The sequence below is a fragment of the Ambystoma mexicanum genome, chromosome 6p, assembly GCF_040938575.1.
Source record: "Ambystoma mexicanum isolate Mex_15411 chromosome 6p, UKY_AmexF1_1, whole genome shotgun sequence".
Lineage (NCBI taxonomy): Eukaryota > Metazoa > Chordata > Amphibia > Caudata > Ambystomatidae > Ambystoma > Ambystoma mexicanum.
The window spans coordinates 402,631,998-402,653,270 of NC_090935.1; the positions used below are offsets into that span (position 1 = coordinate 402,631,998).

The following is a 21,273-nucleotide window of genomic DNA, read 5'->3' on the forward strand; positions in this document are numbered from 1 at the left end:
GGCAGGCAGCGGAGCGGATGAAAGATTAAGCAGGCGTGCGCGGAGCGGCCAGGAGCTCCGTGAAAGACTATAGCAGGACGCCTGGGAAGTATGAAGAAGGACGGCCTGAACTCTTCCCTGCTGTGGCGGAGCCACGGTGGGTACGGCAAGTGGGTGCACCTGCGGCAGAGCGGCCAGACAGGGGGCACAAGTGCTGAGCAGTGCGGCAAAGCTCTGGGGGACTGAAGAGGCGCACGCCTGATCTGAGCACCGCAACCGGACCCGGCATACACGCCTGAGGCACCCAAGACGGGTGGCGCAGCAGGCACATCTAGTATACGCCTGCTACTACATACAAAGGCGGCCCGCCCGGTGGAGGCTGGCCGCGTAGTTACCGTAGTGCCGCATACGTGGGAGAGGGTGCGGCGACTGAAACACGGCACGGCAACTTGGTGAGAGGGTAATGCTGTAATTGAGGAGGTGTTGCTCACCCCAAGATGAGGTTGACGTGGGAGCCCAGGCTGATGCGTGGGAGAGCGCAATCCATTGCGGATAATAAGGGCCAGCTTGAAATAGCCTGAGGAAATCCTCCTGAGTGTGGATAACTGTAGGCACTGGATAACGGTAACGCGGACGCTTTGCGTGGAACCTTGATGATATTCTGCAAAGGTGCTGACCGGTAAGGGTGTCCCGGTACCGCCCAAATAACAGGGAAGGAGGGTGTAAGTGGACTTGTTGATCGCTGCTGGGGCATGCCAAGGAGGAGGCTGGCTGAGCTTTTGAGGTACTGATGCCCTCATGCTTGGGTAAGGCTTTGGATATTGAGACTGAGTGTGCGCCCCCCCCTACTTGTGGAGCATAAGAGGTGAGCAGACCCACAACATACGGCTGCTGCATCATGTCTAATAAGCCACTAAGACAAAAAGTGAAGCAACCTACGCTGGACGAATTTGCCAGGACACCGCCGGGCCTGGAAAGTGCCAGGAGCAAAGACAAGCCCCCCGCAAGTGGCATGGCCGCTGCGGGCACAAATCAGGAGGTCCTGGCTGCGATTGCAGACTTGAAAGCTGACTTGAAAGCAGCCTGGGAGGCAAAGCTCGAAATAGTTGTGTCTGAACTAAAAACAGCGTTGGACCTTAAGGTCGGTGAAGTGCAGGAGGAGGTGAATATACTCCAACAGGATGTAAGGTCCCTGTCGGAGCGCACGGAGAGCCTTGAGAAGGAAGGGAGTTCGAACACAGCGGACTGCGCCTCACACAAGTCGGAACTGCATGCCCTGGTGCAAAGAGTGGGCAACCTGGAGGATAGGGCGGAGGAAGCGGAAGGACGCGCAAGAAGGAACAACATCCGCATTGTGGGCTTACCGGAGGGAACAGAAGGCCAAACATGTTGCTACAGGAGATACCCGGAGGAGTTCTGTCTCAAGGATTTGCTGTGGAACGAGCGCATAGGGCTCTAACGAGGAGGCCGCCACCAGGCAACTCACCTAGGCCAGTTATCGCCAAGATCCTTAACTATCGGGACCGAGAAAGGATACTGGAACACTTCCGCAAAGGTGGAACAATTAAGCGAGGGGAGGCAAACATAACAGCCTACCCGGACTATATCCTGATGGTGCAGCGGAGTCGAATGAACTTCGGGGCTGTTAAGAGGAGACTGAGGGAAGCGGGCCATAAGTACATGCTACTTTACCCGGCGAAATTGAAAGTTTTTCATAAGAACAGGACCTTGTTTTTTGACACTCCGGAGGATGCCATGGGATGGCTTGATACACGGGGTTGCCCCCAGGAGTCCGACATCCAGACGAGAGAAGGAGGCGGACGAGATAAGTAATGAGTAATGGGAGCACTGGAAGATGGTGCGGCTTAAGACTATGGGACTTGACTATAGTCATTAACGTGGCCTGTTAGTAGATGGGACCAGATTAGAATAGATAATGTATTGTGTGCACTGTGACTGTTGCTTTATTAAGGAGCCTTGCAGGGCTAGTCCTCACACCCCCATTTAGTATTAATAGTTAAGTGGCCATTAGGGCGACTTCACCCTACTGAACTCTGGGCATAATAGATAGGGCTAGATGTGGGGGTGCCTGAGATCCAGGGATGGAGCTGGGCAACAGTTAGGGAGCGAGTTGTTGGGGAAGGGAGGGAGGTGGGGAGTTTGATGTGTATATAGTTTGGGGGAGTTTGAGGTGGAGTGGGGAGTTTAGTGTGTTTTTGGTTATTGGGAGTTGGAATTTGGGAACGAGCCTATGTAGAGGAGTAGGGACCTTGGAGTCGGACTGCGCCTGTGGGAGGTGGAATGGCACTTGGAGAAGCCATGGGGGACCTTAGAATAATAACGTGGAATGTAAGGGGGCTAAACAGTTACTTGAAAAGAAATAAGGTTATGCTCTACCTGCGTAGGCAAAAAGTAGACATTGCATTGCTACAGGAGACTCACCTGACACGTGAGAAAGCGGATAAGATTGCTAGGAAGTGGAAGGGAGTGATGATGAGCTCATCATATTCTGCTTATGCTAGGGGAGTGCTTATTTGGGTGGCGCCGCATGTCCAATTCCAACGGTTACAAGAGGTGGCGGAAGCAGATGGGAGGATGGTCATTCTGAGAGGGCTGGTGGAAAATAGGGAAATAAGCATAGTAAATACATACTCCCCGAACCAGAACACAGCGGCATACATTAGGACGTTGTGTACTAACATGAGCAAGTGCGTGGGGAATGCTGTGATTTGGGGGGGGATTTCAACTGTGTACTTGACCCAAGGGTAGATAGGTCGGATGGGAAGTTTGATAGACCTGCTCCTGCGGCCAAAGCACTGCAGACATTGTTGAATGATTTTGGGCTAGTGGATGCATGGAGAATGTGTCACCCCCTAGAGAGGCAATACTCTCATTACTCTGCCCCACAGCAGCTGCACACGAGGCTAGATTATTTCTTTACTACGTCTGAAGTGTTAGCAGAGTTGGTACAAATAGAATATAAAGCAAGGGTTCTTTCGGACCACTCGCCCCTGATTCTCAATTGGCGTTATAGCCCTCTTAGAGCGAGGATTCCGACATGGCGCCTGCGAGCGGAGGCATTGAGAGACCCCCTCTTTAGAGAAGACGTAAGGGAGGAGATTGTAAATTTTTTCGAGGATAATACAGGTAGCGTGGATTCAGCGGGAATACTGTGGGAGCCCTTTAAAGTTGTGATAAGAGGGGCAGCTATTGCGAAATCTAAAGGGCTACAAGGCGGCATTTTGGCTGACCTACGGGAGACAGAAGAGAAACTAGAGGAGGCTTTAAGAGGTGAAGATGACACTAAAGAGAAATTAGAGTTGATACTTATGCTGCAGCAGCAATGTGCGGAGCACTGGGACAGATTGTATAATCTGAATTATAAAAAATATGTAGAGAGGCAGCACGCGGGGTGGGGATAAACCAGGTCGACTCTTGGCATGGTTATATAAGAGTGAAAATCCCAGAGTTACGATCAGGACCATCACAAGAGAGGGCGGTAGGGTAGCGGATACTCAAGAGGAAGTTAACCAAGAGTTTGTAGACTATTATAAGATATTATATGCAGACCACGGGGAAAGCTGCCGAGACACGATAATGGAAACATTGGCGGACATTGGGTTGCCTAAGATAAGCGAGGAGGAGAGAGAAGAGCTAGATGCACCAATCACCCTGGAGGAATTGGGGGAGGTAGTGAGACAGTTACCCACTAGCAAGACTCCAGGGATGGACGGACTCCCGAGCAAATTTTATAAAGTATACGTGGAAGAGATTCTCCCCCCGCTGTTGGAAATGCTGAATGAAGCGTTTGAGACAGGAAGTCTGCCAGAGTCATTGAGGGAAGCGATTATAATACCGCTACCCAAACCCAATAAGCCTGGGCACAGATGCAGCTCGTACCGCCCCTTGTCGATGCTGAATCAAGACAGCAAAATACTGACGGCTGTGTTGGCAAACAGATTAAAAGGGGTAATTGGTAGATTAATACACCCTGATCAGACGGGATATGTCCCAGGCAGGAATATTTCGAATAATCACAGGCGACTCCAGCGAATCATTGAAGGTAGTAACGAACATACGGGTGAAATGGCGATAGTGTCCTTGGACGCAATAAAGGCCTTTGATTCGGTCAAGTGGCCATGGTTGATGGCGGCCCTAGAAGGGTATGGGCTGGGGCCTGGGTATGTACGGTGGGCGCAGATACTGTATAAGGAGCCGCTGGCCAGGGTTAAGACAGGATCGGTGATATCGGAAAGGTGGCAGCTCAGCCGGAGTACCAGACAGGGTTGTGCATGGTCTCCAATGCTCTATATACTGGCCCTGGAACCTCTAGCGATATGCCTAAGACAACAGTATGATATAATAGGCATTGAGGTGAAAAGGGAAAAACATCTGATTTCTCTATATGCAGATGATATGTTGCTGTACTTGAGGTACCCGGAAGAAAATCTCCAATATATCCTGGAGGTAATGGATAGATATGCAGGTCTCTCTGGTATAGCGGTGAACCCCCAGAAGTCAAGCATGTTCCCGTTGGGCAGGTATGCAGGGATTCCGGTGGAGAGGTTACCTGTATTGCCGGTGCCATGAGCGGTTGGTACGTTCCTGTACTTAGGGATAGACATTTACCACACTGTGGAAGAAGAGCATAGGCATAACACGGAGGTAGCTTTAAAAAAAATTGAAAATTGCATGCGGTTCTGGGTGAGGTTGCCCTTAGCTATGATGGGGAGGGGAGCGATGCTCAAGATGGTGGTCCTGCCTAGGCTCCTGCACTATTTTGCGAACACACCATATCTGATACCTAAGAAGTTCTTCATCAAACTGAACAGTATGTGTAGGGATTTTTTGTGGCATGGCACACGGAACAGAGTGGCATTATGGAAGTTACAGAACTTCCATGAAAGAGGGGTGATAAAATTGCCTAACTACGAGGTGTATTATGTGGCAAGCCAACTGCAGTTTGTCGCTAAATGGCTTTCTGATGAAGCGACCTCTGAATCCAGTTTGTTTGGGCAGGATTGCACGCCCTTTTACTTGAAAGAAATGATGTGGGTACCCAGGGCAGAACTGAAAGGGCGTCCCATGATGATGTTGCTGGGGTGGAAGATGTGGCGTAGAGCGTGCAAGATGTTGGAAAATTCAACTCCATGCTCTCCGCAGATACCATTGGTTACATTGACGGGGGCGGATGCACAGCTAAGGAAGACAATCAGGAACCATTGGGAGCCGGTAGGGCTAGCAACCATGGGAGATATTTGGCAGGAGGGCTCAATCGTTTCCTTTGAGGAGTTGCGGGATGTATCTGGGTTGCATTCGGGTCAGTATATTGCATACTATAGAATGGTGAAAAGAGTTAAGGAAATGTGGCGTGAAACTGTGCTAGAGGGAGAGCCAGATGCCAAATCAGATATGATCTACGACATAGCGGAAGGGGGGCACGAGATATCTAGATTATATGAGATGCTAATGCTCAAAGTGGGGAAAGAGATCACCCAACTGAGATTGGATTGGGAAACGGAAGTGGGGACCCCGATGGAAGACAGGATGTGGGAACGGGTGCAAGGGTATCATAAGGAGGTGTCTAGAAATGCTAGGTTAAAACAGATACAACTGTATATCACGCATAGGGCATATATGACACCCCAGAGTATATCGAGGTTTGCGAATGTAGGTCGGCAGGCATGCCCCAAGTGTGACGAGGAGAATGCGGGCATGGTACATATGTTCTGGTCATGCCCGGTCATTGCACGCTTTTGGAGTGAGGTGGAACGTAAACTGGCCAAGAAGGAGGTCAAGATCATAGTGGACACGGCATGGGCTTGTTTGTTAGGGGTGTTCCCAAGATCTAAGAAGCTAAAACATGTGAGCAAACTGAAAGACTTACCATATGTGCTGGCAAAGAGAAGAATAGCCATGGGATGGAAGACATGTCATAGACCATGGGCGGAGGTGTGGTGGAAGGACTTGCAAAAATGGGCGGAGGCGGAAACTATGGTATGGCAGGAAGCAAGCAGTGCCGGGGGATTGGAGGGAACAGAGTCCCTGATGGCCTGGAAATTGCTAATAGCAGAACTGTTTGGGTCAGCTCCGGACCCAGATGAACCCACAGAGAAGGAGAATCTGCCACAGGACGCAGATATGGAATGTGAAGATGGTTAGGCTCGGATGGGGGGGAGGGGCAGGGCAAGCAGTGAATTGAAGTAAAATGCATAATGGTTCTGATGATATATGCACTGCTCGTTTGGTTTGTATTGTTTTGTTGGATTTAATAAAAAAAAATTAAAAAAAAACGAGTAGGTCTTTGATGGAAGTAGATTTTCTAAAGGTTATGTTTGCTCGTTCGTCAATGTATGGTTGCAAGGCTTCATCTGATTTTAGGACATGCCAATGTTTGTGCAGTATTTTTCTTATTGTGGTAGCTTGAGTACCGTATGTGAAAATTAGCCTTATCTCATCTGTTTTTATTTCTTCTTCAGATGTTCGATTGGTCACCAATAAGGCGGCTTGGTCTAAATTGCGTGCTTTGGAGTAAGCTCTTTCTATTATTGCTTTCGGGTATCTCTGTTTGGCAAAATTATTAGCTGTAATTTTGCACTCTCTGTCAAAGCACTCCAATTCACTGCAGTTGCGGCGAATTCTAACAAATTCTCCATATGGTATAATCCATTTTAATGGAGTTGGATGATTGCTGCTTGCAAACAGAGGCATGCCAGAACTAGTGGGTTTCCGATGAAGCTCTGTACTAATCTCTCCTTGGTTTGTCTTAACCAGTACATCAAGGAAAATCAGTGACTCTCGACTATGTGTCTCAGTACATTTTAGATTCAGGTTATTAATATTCAAGATGGCTACAAAGTCGTTGCCATTCCAGAGGATGAATAAATCATCTATGAACCGTAGCCAGAGGACTACTTGATTGGTGTGCTGGCTGTTGGCTTCTGTCCATACAATGAATTTTTCTCAGCAACCCATTGTTAGATTGGCGTAAAATGGGGCAAAACTCGTCCCCATCGCTGTGCCTCTCAATTGATTATAATAGACATTGTCGAATAAAAAGATGTTGTTACATAGACATAGATCTATCATTTCCATGATCATTTCACCATGGGTGCGGTAATTTAATGATCTACTGCCTAGAAAATGTTTACACGCTCTATTTCTATCTCGATGCTCTATAGAGGTATAAAGAGATACCACATCTAGTGATGCAAACATAAAGTCTTTTTCCCAAACAACTCCTTCAATCCTACTCAGAAAATCTTGTGTGTCCCGTAAATAGGAAGGTAAGGTAAAGACTAAAGGCAGTAACATTTGGTCAACATATTTTGACATATTTTCAAGAGAGGCTCCGTTCAGGGTAACAATGGGTCTACCTGGGGGGCGGGTAGAATGTTTATGGACCTTAGGTAAAAAGTAAATAGTTGGAATAATGGGGAATTTGTTGTAAAGGTATTTATAGTCATCATCATTCAAAATATCTAGGTCTAACCATTTTTTCAAAAAACCTTCCACTTTGTTCTTTATGGTTTCAGTAGGATTCTCATTTAATTTCTCATAGCAGCTGGTATCAAATAATTGCCTTTCTGCTTCTTTTATGTAATCTTTTCTGTTCTGGATTACTATATTGCTGCCTTTATCGGATGCTTTTATAACAATATTATTTAGCTCCTGTAGATCTTTGAGAATTTTCTTTTCTTTTGCTGAGAAGTTCGATTTAATTCTATTCTTTTGAAGTCTGGCTTTCTTTTGGTCGTGGACAACTAGATCCTGGAAGGCTTCAATTTTTCCTCCCGGTTGGAACATTGGGTTGAATCTAGATTTGACCTTCAGTTTACCTTTTATAGGCCAATCAGTATCTATATTCAACATTTCCGGAGTGACAGTAATGGATCCTTCGGCTTGTTCCCCAGTTGGTTCCAATTCTACTAGATCTATGAATGTATCTAAGACCTCGATGGCTACCATAGTTCGGCCTGATAAGCCAGTACTTTGTTTTTCTTTAGGTGGATTCATGATAAAGAATTTTTTCAATCGGTTCTTCCTCATATATTTGTAAAAGTCAATTCCCGTTTCTGTGTAGTCATAACCAGCAGTGGGGCAGAAGTTGAATCCATACTGTAATACTTTGATTTGTGCTGAATCAAGGACATAGTCTGAGAGATTGATGATGCTGTTGTCAGTTTTGTTTAAGTCTGTTGTGTCTTTTTGGTCCCAAGGAGTGTTTTTATATTTTGATCTGACTCCGAGCTGCTTGTTCCTTTGTCCACGCCTTTTTTTCTTTTTCCTCCTGATCCTTGGTGTTTGCCCCGACCCTTTCCTGTATTCTTTTTGGTGGTATTTTTTCAGCCATCCAGTCCAAGCATTCTCATGTCGTCTAAAAAATTGGTCTTTTTTGGTGGGTTTTCATTAGTGCTGGTTGAGGCTTCTGAATCTGATGTGGTTGCTATGTCACTTGAGCTAGGGGTAGTCTCTTTATTCTTGGCATTCTGACTTGGCACATTTTTCCTTAAGTGATCAAATCGCTGCGCAAATGTATACACTCTGCCCAGTTCATAATCTTCTTTGTCACGGAGGAATTGCCTTTGTTTGCGCAATTTAATATATATATATATATATATTTCTGAGGCTTGTGGAATCTGCTTAGATCACATGCAGTGCATAGGCTGACATCTAGTGGAAGCTGCGGAGTATTACAGTTGTTGTTTTCGAAACTCGAAAAGGGACGTCGACAGGGCGTGCCAGTAATACTATCCCTAGTGTGACATCCACTGTATCCATGATCCCTCATGCGTTGAGGTCCCTCAGATTGTTTTTTTCCTCCATGCTAGACGGACGCATATAGCGGAGTTCCTTTCGGCGATAAGCCATTGACTTTGTATTATTACGATAGTTTTTCTTTCTATACTTTCATCGACTGCCTTAACACCATTCTTGGCATTCTGACTTGGCATATTTTTCCTTAAGTGATCAAATAGCTGCGCGAATGTATACACTCTGCCCAGTTCATAATCTTCTTTGTCACGGAGAAATTTCCTTTGTTTGCGCAATTTAATATATATATATTTCTGAGGCTTGTGGAATCTGCTTAGATCACATGCAGTGCATAGGCCGACATCTAGTGGAAGCTGCGGAGTATTACAATTGTTGTTTTCGAAACTCAAAAAGGGACATCGACAGGGCGTGCCAGTAATACTATCCCTAGTGTGACGTCCACTGTACCCATGATCCCTCATGCGTTGAGGTCCCTCAGATTGTTTTTTTCCTCCATGCTAGACGGACGCATATAGCGGAGTTCCTTTCGGCGATAAGCCATTGACTTGGTATTATTACGATAGTTTTTCTTTCTATACTTTCATCGACTGCCTTAACACCACGCCGAGGAAAGAGAAAGAATACTGCCGTCGGAGACCATCGCGACGGACTGTACAGCCTTCGAAGACCCCCCCGGGCCTCGGCCCAGACAGTAGGGAGAGAGGGAAGAGGCCATTGTTAGGAGGCCATTTTAGAATGCATATTCTCCCCTTCTTACACTTTGTTTGTCCAGCTGCCATCTCCTTCACCCAGAATTATGGAAAACACCCCATTTAAGTTTTCCCTAAGTGTAACCGTAAATTCCCCTGGGTGGACAAACATTTAGTTTGCAACTTGTGTCTCCCAAGAGACCACGTCGAAACGTCTTGTCGAGCGTGCAGGCTCTTCAAGACATTGAAGGACCATTCCACTAAGCGCTTGGCCCACTATGCCAGGCAACTTGAGGCCATGGAGGTGGAGGGAGCATTCAGCGATGGCAGCGACGCCACACTTTCATAAGACGAGGGCACCGGAGTAGTTTCAGCTACCCAAACGCAGGCCCCCGACCCTGTAGGACAGGCGGTGGCCATGTTGTGGAGACTACACCCGGCAGCGGCAGCGCTACACAAGCACGCACCACAAAACACATAAACCCCAGTCGACATTCGACAGATGAGTCGAATACTTGACAACGTTCGACACCCCGTGAACGGTCCACTGAGTCCCGGTCCTCTGGGCAATCTCGTTCAAGATTGCCACATGACAGGGCTAACATGTCGAAAGACGGCAAGGGTGTCGCATGAAAAACACCTTCCGAAGGTCGTTCGTCCGCGGACAAAATCTCGACCCCCACATTCGAAGTTTGACTTTCTTCATCTAGTAAAACGTCAGGCCCCAAAAAGTCTGTTAAACACTCCTCTGGGCCCCAGGGTGGGGAAAAACACCATAAAAAATCATCTACGACCCCTCATAGGGACAAGAGTCCTACTAGGGACAGGTCTTCACAAAAGGGAATTTTATCCAAGCCTATAGAGAAACTTAAAGACTCTAGGCCAAAGCTTATAACTCCTACTAATGAAGATATGGGAATTCCCGACTCTGTAATCCCAAGTTCAAAGGAATGGTCTTCTCAGTATATCGATAGAGTTATGCGAAGAATGACCTTTATGGCAAATTTCTTTGAAAAAAATCCAGATTACCTTCAAAGTTTTCAGTCCACCCTTCATGCCTTAGCCCCTTCTGGCTCTCAACCCTCTGCCTCTCAACCCCCTACTAAGAGGGCTCGCTCTGATGTCCCCTTACAGGGCAGAATTACAGATCTATATGACCCTGAAATAGATCCAGAAGACCAGGACGATCTTTCAATTGTGGAAACATCTGACCCTCAACTTATTGATGAGGACAAAGACACATTTTATTATGGGGACGATGAGGACCCAGACCAGGAGGCGAACATATATTCCATAGATTCTCCTATTAATCAGGACCCTGCAGTGGTAGATGCCCCTGTAGACAATCAACCCCTCCTCAACAAAGCCTTAACCAAAGCGGCAGAACACTTCTGCATTGACACACAGGAGGTACAGGAAGACAGAGACTTCGCTGAACAATTATTGGGAGACAAAAAGACAGTAGGGCAGTTTATCCCACTGCTAAAATCTGTGCAACATAGAATCCAAACTTCTTTAGAGGCACCTAATATCACACGGCCTATTAACCCGCGTGTGGAAAAACTGTTCAGACCTGCACCTTCAGACCCCTTTTACATAAGAGGCCAGTTAAAACCAGACTCTTTGGTGGTTACCACCACACGAAAGAGAGCAGGCACACCCCTTGCTTCCTCCGAGGCTCCTCTGGATAAGGAGAGCAAGAAGATATATGCAATGGGCAGAAAAGTCGCCTCTTCTGCAGCCTTCCAGGCAAGAATTGCTAATAATGCTACACTTTTGGCAAGTTACAACTGCCATAAGTGGGAGGAGGTTTCCACGTTACTCTCATCTGCACCTGATGCACTTAAATCTCAACTAGCTCAGGTGGCAGCAGACGGAAGAGCTGTGTCTACTTGTCTCCTTAATTCAAATTTCGACACGGCTGACAATGCAGGGAGAGTCATCGCAGAGGGCACTATTATAAAGAGACACACATGGCTTCGCCAATCAGGTTTCAGCCCAGAAACACAGGCCACCCTAATAAATATGCCAGTGGAACCTGATGTGCTCTTCGGCAAAGCTGTAGAAGATGCACTTAAGACAGCAAAGAATGACACTCTAAAGTCCTTAGGTCAGCTCACGAACAAGCCCACGGGGCAAAGAGGTAACAGCAATTTTCGCCGCTTTCAGGGCCAAAATTCTCAGAGGGGATCAGGATACAACCAAGGCCAAGCCTTTCAGCGCTATCCACAAGGACAACGTAGTCGTGGTAATCGAGGTAGGGGCCCAGCTCGAGGTGGCACTCCACCTCAGAGCATGAGACATTCCGCTCCAGGTACACTCCCATGCATCTCCAGTAGGAGGACACATTTCTAACTTCACCCACGCATGGAAGGGTATCATCCCGGACAGATGGGTGCTGTCCATGGTAGCAGGGCACTACTGCATAGAACTTCTTCAACGTCCTCATGACCACCCCCCGAGACAAAAGGTCCACTCAGAGGAACATCAGCGGATCCTTCTAGAAGAAATTACAGCGCTTCTATTAAAGGACGCCATCGAACTGGTCCCAGCCAACCAGGTAAACAGGGGTATTTATTCAACTTACATCCTTGTGCCAAAAAAAGATCTAACTATGCACCCAGTATTAGATTTGCGGCCTGCAAACCAGTTTGTCAAGCCACAAATGTTCTGCATGACAACGCTACAAGAGGTAATCCCACTTATAAAAAAGGGGGATTACATGGCAACACTGGATATGAAAGATGCTTATTTTCATATTTCAATGTTCCCAGCACACAGAAGATTTTTTCGTTTCAAGATAGCGAAACAGCACTACCAATTCAAGGTGCTGCCCGTCAGTATAGCCTCGGCTCCAAGAGTATTCACCAAGGTACTGGCGGTGGTGGCAGCGCACCTGCGCAGAGAGGCAATCCCAGTGTACCCTTACTTGGACGACTGGCTCATAAAAGGGGAATCACCTCTGATTTGCAGACAAAAGATCCAAACAACTATCAACCTCCTCTTTCAATTGGGCTTCTCAATCAATGAGAATAAATCAAGCCTAGTGCCAAGCAGTTCCAAACAGTTCCCAGGAGCTATCCTAAACACAGAGGAATGATTGGTCTTTCCCTCAGAGGAGAGAATAAGATATTTGTTACTGCAAATACCACATTATCTGGCCGGCCGCCAGATAAGGGTGCGCAAAGTGATGCATTTAATAGGCATGATGGCATCTTTCAAATACCTGGTTCCCCACGTGCGCCTGCACATGCGTCCCATACAGGAGTGGTTGGTGAAACAATGGTCTCAGGCAAGCGGTCAGTGGGACGATCTAGTGGTCGTTTCGCCAACACTGGTACAAAATCTTCGCTGGTGGACGGGAGAAAACCTGACGATGGGGAAACCCTTCGACGACTCACAGATACAAGCAGTGGTCACAACGGACACCTCACTAGCAGGTTGGGGGTTCACTACCTTCACCACACAGCCCAGGGTCTGTGGTCTCACACTGCAGCTCAGAACCACATCAATGTGCTGGAACTTCTGGCAGTATGGAAAGCCCTGCAGGCATTCAAACCCCATTTGACAAACCTATCGGTGCAGATACTGACGGACAGCACCACAGTGATACTTTATATCAACAAACAGGGGCGTACACGCTCTCCAAATCTATCCAGACTTGCACAGAAAATCTGGAAATGGGCACTCAAATGAAAAATGTTCCTGTCATCACAACATGTTCCAGGATAACTCAACGCTCTAGCAGACTCATTGAGCAAAGATCCCCTACCAGAGGAACATGAGTGGCATCTACACGAAGAGGTCGTAGAACATCTCTTCTCTCTATGGGGTTTTCCAACTATAGACTTATTCGCCACAAGCGTAAATCGTCAATGCCCAGACTTCGCATCCAGGTTCCCCCAGCCAGGCTCCAAGGGGAACACCCTATGGATGAACTGGTCAGGGAAGTTTGCTTATGCTTTTCCCCCCGACTCCTCTCATGAGGAAAGTGGTGAACAAGTTGCACAAAGAACCGATGACGCTGATCCTTGTTGCTCCTATGTGGGCATGGTATCCACATCTTCGCAGACTGGCGATGTGCGAACCCATCAAACTCCCGTGCCAATACAACCTACTCACCCAGCACAGAGGACTAACAGTGCACCCACAACCACTTTCTATGAACTTGGCAGCATGGCTCCTGAAGTAATAGAGTTTGGACATCTCGATCTACCACAGAGATGTATGGATATCTTGAAAGAGTCAAGAAAACCGAACACTAGGCACTGTTACTATGATAAATGGAAACAATTCGTAATTTGGTGCCAGAATAAGCAAATCAACCCTGTTGATTGTACTCCTTCAAACATTTTAACCTATATGCTTCACTTACTGGATGCAGGGTTAGTGTTTAACTCACTAAAAGTACACCTGGCGGCTTTGTCAGCCTACACCACTTCCCATAACAAAGTCTCATGGTGGAAGGTACCAGTCATCAAGGCATTTATGGAAGGGGTAAAGAGACTCCACCCTCCAATTTCTAATCCACCGCCAGGTTGGGACCTTAATGTGGTACTCGCTAAGCTCATGGGACCACCCTTTGTATGCACAAGTCTAGTCTCAAACACCTGGCTTATGAAACTGCCTTCTTAGTAGCCATCACTTCCATAAGAAGGGTCAGTGAAATCCAAGCTCTGTTAGTGCAGGATCCTTTCTTTACTATACATAATGACAAACTGGTTTTACGCACTCACCCTAGGTTCTAACCTAAATTAATTTACAAATTCCATGTAAACCAGTCTAATGAGCTACCGGTTTTCTTCCAGGAACCCAAAAGCTCTGCTGAGGTAAAACTCCACACACTAGATGTGAGGAGGGCGGCCCTCTACTACGTAGACAAGACCAGACCGCTAAGAAAAACAGATCAACTGTTTATCTCCATAGTGCCAGGCAGAGAAGGAGATTGCATCTCTAAAAATGCCATCTCTAGGTGGATAGTCAGATGTATCCAACTGTGCTATTCCCTATCAAATAAGACACTGCCTTTTGCACCAAGGGCCCACTCCATAAGAGGTACTGGAGCCACTCTGGCTTTCATTGCAAATGTCCCCTTACACAGTATTTGCAAAGCAGCTACATGGAGTTTTATACATACGTTCACTCAGCACTACTGCATTGACACTCATTCCAAGACAGATACACAAGTGGGACAAGCGGTTCTAAGACATCTATTCACTCATGAACATTCTCACATCCCACCTCCTTCTTCCACTGCTCGCTAATCTATGAACAGCATGTGATTCCACAAGCCTCAGAAGGGATACATTACTCACCTTAATTGTATTTGTGATGCTTGTATCGGCTTAGATTCACATGCAGTGGTCGACTCTGCCTTCCTCGGAGAGAAGGCGCATGGATGCTTATGAGCTTGTCTGATACGTATCTGCTTGGATACAACTGTACTCACGCTACACCGCATGCTACCTCATGTCAGACAAATAACAATCTGAGGGACCTCGACGTGTGAGGGATCATGGGCACAGTGGACGTCACACTAGGGATAGTATTACTGGCATGCCCTGTCGATGTCCCTTTTCAAGTTTCGAAAACAACAACTGTAATACTCTGTAGCTTCCACTAGATGTCAGCCTATGCACAGCATGTAAATCTAAGCAGATAACACGCATCAGAAATACAATTAAGGTGAGTAATGTATCCCATATGTTTGTTTGTTGATGTAAAGGACACTGTATGTCACTACTCCACTGAATGCTTTCCAAAGTAATCCCTGATGTCTAGTCCTCCCATGGTTGGGGCCCTCGTGTGATGAACTGCAAGGGTTTGTATTTATGTTCTGTACGCCTGTGTTTGGGATCTGAGAGATGGACGATTCTTTAGGATCACGACCCCAGGCACATTGAAACAGGTTCTCGTGATATTGTTTCTGAGGTCTATTGGTGTTAGGGAGAATTCTCAGAAATGTGATAATTCCTTCCACCTTAGAGACCCCCAGCAACTTTGCTGGATTTTGAGGACTTGATTTTTTTAACCTGGAAAGAGTGTGACACTTTCTTCCCACTCTCTCATGTATTTTAATGTGATTTTGTACACTGTGTTTCTTTTGGTTGTGGAGTCTGACAAGCTCCATAGGCAGTGTCACATGTTAGATAGAATTCTCATAAATGTGCTAATTCCCTTCACCTTACAGACCGCCAGCAATTTTGCTGGATTTTGAGCACTTGATTTTTTTACCTGGAGAGAGTGTGAGCCTTTTCCCCCCTCTCTCATGTATTTTGATGTGTGTTTTACTCTTGTGCTCTTTGATTGTGGCGTTTTAGATAAGTCCATAGGCATCATATTTTCATTTGTGTCACACAGCACCCTCAGTGCAGTGACACAGGGAAGCCTTTTAGGCTGTCCCAAGGTTTTAATACCTTCACTGGGATAAACTACTGTTTCCCAGAGAAATTAAAGTGAAATTTACTTTACTAGTCTTTCCAAATTCCTAGACCCAACACACACTATTTTACCATAGAGTTCTGGAGGGCTTACTTAGTATCCCCCTATGTCTAGAAACTAAATTGCAGTCAAATGCTACCCTTTCCTCTTGAAATGGGTGGTGGCAGTGGCTTTACAACGAACTACCATGATTTTTCCTGACCGCGAACACCGGAAGCGTTAAATCACAGGAGCCATGTTTTGCAAGATGGCGTCTGAGCCCCCTTTGTTTAAACAGGTCCCGGTCTTCTTTTTTCACCATTTCTTTTTGGAAAGGTCCTTCTAGAGTTTGTCTCTAAACCAGGTTTGGTCCCTTTGTTCCTACGCCTTTGGCGGGCTTCAGGACTGAAGACCGCCTCGGGCGCCCGAGTGTCTGGGGTGGGCAGGAAGTGAGGAAGGTGCTTAGTCTCCTAGGAGTCCCAAATGCACTCTGGCGTGATTGGCTGGCTGACTGTCCGGCAACGACAGCCACCATGCTGGGTGAGTGGCACCTAGGCTGGAATGAATGGGCGGAAACTGGATAAAAGGCGAGTCTCCTGGCTTGGAAGGCAGAGTTGACCACTGGAACGAAAGAACCAAAGACGACCTGAAGAGGACTGCTGCTGCAACTCCTGGACCGTTGGTTTGCCCGGAGAAGCCCTGCTGTTGGTCCGAATCGCCAAGTTCATCTCGACAGAGAAGCCCTTCAAGGACGAGTACTCCCTTTGAGTTGGTGGGACCAATCAACTAGTAAGCCACCTGGATACCATTCTCGGAGCTGATTGTATTTTCCTCAGAGTGCTGCAGGAAACCGAATAGCCAGGGAGAAGGACACCAGTATGTGTGCTTGACTACAGCTACCGGAATTGAAGATTTGCCTTTTCCAGCTTTTTGACCAGTACCCGTGCAGTGCACGAGTCCCCCCGACGTCCTCCCTCTTGTCCCCACGACTGAGGCTCAGGGATAGCGAGATCTGCAGGAACTGCCAGGAACAGACATCTTCAGCTGCATCTTTTTCTTCATTGTAAGGTATTGTGAAAACCTGACCGAGAGAACTTACCTTTCACTGCAAAAGTGCTTGAAACTTTGGCAACTTGCAGGACGAGTCAGCTTCTGACCCAACATATGAATCTTTCTTTTACAAACTACTTCTGAGAACTTTGGTAAAGACTTTTCCGTTTAACTTCCAGAACTGCTTTATCCTATACAAGACTTTAGTCCATTGACTTTGGCCTAATCTATTGCATTGAATCAACTCTTCTGGCGAACTCAAACTATTTGAACTGTTTAAGAGTAACTGTAATATCCGTTTTATTAATTTATGCCTTTTTGCTCCTACTTCAAATGCTCTGAATGCCATTTTGCTCCTTCTGCAAAGTAGTTTAAATGCCTCAGAACTGGGTGGTGTGAAGTATTGAAGTATATCTTTGTGTGATATTGATTGCCTCCTTCTAGTGAATGTTTTATAACTGTCTGTGAAATAAATTAATAAGTGTTTTACCAAGAAACCTTGAGTATAAGAGTCTATTTGAATACTTGTAATTATAGACCTCTGTGTAACATCCTGACAGCTCACATTCCCTCTTGAGATAAGTCTGGCTGCTCAGCAACGCTACCACAAAGTACAGACTTATACCAAAGGTTGGTTTTGCTTACACCTGTATTCCTAGTTGAGTATAGTGGTCCAAAAGGGTACTGCATACAAACGTTGCCTACCATCACACAGGCCCTTCAGTGCAGTGACACAGGGAAGTCTTCCAGATTTCTCAAAGGTTTAACTACCTTCTCTGGGATAAACTACTGTTTCCCAGAGCAGTAAAGTGAAATTGGATTTACTTACCATTGTAACTTTCTAGACCCAGCACTCACTATCTTAAAATAGAGTGCTGTAGGGGTTACCTAGAATCCCCTTTGTCTTGCTTCTTATGTAACATTTTTTATGTTACCCTTTTCTCACTGAATGGCTGGTGGCAGTGGTTTCGTTAGAGCTACCATGGTGTGTATTTACCGCAGGCTGCGTTTGCAACTACATTAAACGACCCACGGGAGCCATCTTTGTCAAAATGGCCCCGGTCTTCTTTTTTTCGCCATTTGTGGAAAGGTTATTCTTGAGATTTACTCTGCACGCCAAACTAGGTTTGGTCCCTTTGTTCATTTTGCCTTTGGCGGGATTCACGAGTGAAGCCCGCCTCTGGCTCCAGAGTGTCAGGGGTAGGCAGGAAGTGAGGGAGGTGCCCGAAACTGCATGTGCTTAGTCTCCTAGGAGACCCAAATGCACTCTGTAGTGATTGGCCGGCTGACTGTCCGACAAGGACAGCCACCCTGCTGGGTGACTGACAGCTAGGCTGGAATGAATGGGAGAGAACTGAATAAAAGGCAAGTTTTTTGGCTTGGAAGGCAGAGTCGATCCCTGGACGAAGGAACCGAAGAAGAACTTGAAGAGGACGCCTGCCATTGTTTTGCCTGGTGAAGCCCTGCTGCAGTGCCTAAATGCCAAGTTTGCATCAACAGAGAAGCCCCTGCATGGACAACCTCTCCCCTTGAGTTGGTGGGACCAATCAACTCCAAAGTTAGCCACCTGGACATCCATCTCAGAGCTGGTTGAATTTCCAGGGAGTTGCTGCTGGAAACCGTATAGCCAGCGAGAGGAACATCAGATTGTGTGCGTTGCTTTTAAGCTGGCCTAGAGCTTTTGGAAGATCCTCTGTACTCCCAAGAAGCAGGACTGACTGAGCCTGAGCCCCCTCAACAGAGTGCAGGACTCCAGAAGCAAGGAAAGTCCATCTCGACAGCCAGGAAGCGCGGTGTTGCTATTTGCGGTTAACGCAAGGAGCTGAAACACTGAACAGCCACTGAAAGTGAAGTTTGCCGGTTGCGAGTTTTGACTGTCCCGTGCATTGCAGGAGTCCCCCGACGTCCTCCCTCTTGTCCCCACGACTGAGGCTCAGGAACAGCGAGATCTGCAGAGCTGCACAGGAACAGAAGTCATCAGCTGCATCTTTTTCTTCATTTCTAAGGTACTGTAAAAAGCCTGAGAGAACTTACCTCTTACTGACTTCTACAACTCACAAGTCTGATCAGCTTGTGGCCCTACATTTGATTCTTCTTTTCATCAAAGACTCCTAAGAACGTGTGCAGAGACTTTTCCATTCAGAAGTGCTTCATCCTATACAAGACTTTTGCCCATTGTCTTTGGCTTAGCCTATTGAATTGTATGACTCTTCTTGGAGGATCCAAAAGTATTTGCCTGCTTAATAATTTTTGTGGTCTCTTGTTTTAATAACCTTTTCATTTTGCCAACTTCTAAGAGTATTCTAAATGCCAACAGTAAGATATTAATGTACCCAGCACCCTAGTTTTTGAAGTCACCTGTGGGTGTAGGTTTAGTCTGTGGGCCATCTCAAAAGGGTCTTTAGAATTTAGAAACTAAGAGTGTACATTATTGAAGTGTCTTTGTGTGTTACTATTACATTACATTGCTCCCTTCTGAAGAAGGCTTATTCTAACTGACTGATAAATAAATGAATAATTGTTTATGCAAGAAACCTTGAGTGTAAGAGTTTATTTGAATACCTGTAACTGTAAATCTCTGTGTAATTCCACTACAGCTCACATTGACCCCTCTTGAGATAAGCCTGGCTGCTCAACACGCTGCCAAAACGGTGTAATACAAGTTCATACCAAAGGTTGGGTTTCGTGTACCTGTAGTCATAGTTGTGTGTAGTGGTCCCTGAGGGTACTGCATACAAACTTTGCCTAACAATTGAATCACAATACACAGTGCAGAACCTGTGAGTCTGCTGATCCACAAGGCATGTGAGCGATGTTGTAATGAGGAATGTAATTTGATCCCAGTAGCCGCCACACTCACCACATCCATTTCACTGCATTTGGTGAAACTGGTGCTTTACCACATGTTCACCACACTGTTTAGTGTTGTGTGGGGTTAGGGTATATTTCAGGGTAGTTGGGGGTTGCTGAAGAGGTTGGGGTATAGATGAGGGCATAGGTCGGGTTTGCCCTATTAAAATAATGCCTACAAAAGGCAGCAAAACTGCTGCAGTGATTTGGGACCCGGTTAAATGTGCAGATCCTATATATCTCCCAGTGTTTTCATTGTGTTTCAGTACGATCTTGTGAGTGTGAATTGTTACCCCCCACCCCCAATCCCAATCGCTCGATGTTGCCCTGTCAATTTTACTTGCCTTCTACGTGGAGACTGCAACACTGCAGTCTTTGGGTATTTAACAGTCTGATTCCTGATCCTTTCAAAATGAGGAACCTTTTGCTCATTTTTCTAAATGGTTGTTGGATTCGGCTATGAAAAACGATTTTTTTCTGGGATCAAATATTTCTGTGATGTCACTTCATATCATGTCACCAGGTCTTAAATGGCACATGATGCCGCATATGTTTGCCTATGGTTTTGGAATATTACATAACTACAGGAAGCATGCTGCGGTATGCAATGGTTTAAGAAATTGTCTGTCTAGACTTGTATGGTGTAGTCAGAAAAGGAATGCAGAGCTTAGAGCTCAATTTGTATGCACAAAGCACATACATTGTCAAATGTACATGTCAAGGTAAGCTGCAAATATGTAGGTATTCATCTTTGTTTACTTTTCATTTATGAAATAGGATCAAGCAGCCAAATCATCCGAGGTGATCCCATGGTTATTGGAGGAGAATCCAAATTTGTTGCTGGACTGAGTTATTTAGATTTAAATAACCCGGCTGGAAATGATGAGCGATATGCCATGTGGGCTGGATCTGTTAAGAACCTACCTAGAGTGATCAAGCAAAAGGTAAGGCTCCTCATAAATAATAGGCAGAGCTCAAAATACCCTCTCTTTACCCACCCATCAGCAGCGAGCTAGGCCGGCCTATCAGCCACTATGTCTCTAACAACTCTGCCCTCAACATCCTATACCCCCACTTTGGCAACCCTTCTGAGGAAACCATCTCATCCAATATAATCACACGGAACTGCTACAATCACAAGTCTCAGTGCAAGCAATCACTCTTACACTGTTAACACAGGAAGGGTGTTGTCTCTGTACTCTAGTATACACACTGTCATAAATAAAAGAACGTTGAAGAAATTAATGTGTTTTGTCCATGGCCCGTCCTGTCCTTTTCAGCTGTTTATAGGAATGTCTTTTGATTGTAAGCATCCATTATCCATTTTCAAACCTTGAGGTCAAGAGAGTTGTCCATGGTCTACAGAAATAACTGACAGAAGCAGAGCACTCAGCATACTACACCCACTAGATGAGACCAGCACTTGGCAAATCTCCCTCTGTTACACACACAACGTTTGCCAATGAGGACATTATTATGAAGGTCCAGACCACTTTTAGATAAAACACCC

At 46.1% G+C, this 21,273-nt stretch overlaps 1 protein-coding gene across 1 annotated transcript in view; it reads left to right on the forward strand.

Annotated features, from left to right (window-relative positions):
• The window catches only part of C7 (complement C7), a 582,400-nt gene that overhangs the window by 330,682 nt on the left and 230,445 nt on the right, over nt 1–21,273 (forward strand). Inside the window, exon 10 of the mRNA XM_069627198.1 lies at nt 20,541–20,707. Within this exon, the coding sequence (XP_069483299.1) occupies nt 20,541–20,707 (167 nt within the window). The remainder of the gene's footprint in view (nt 1–20,540; nt 20,708–21,273) is intronic.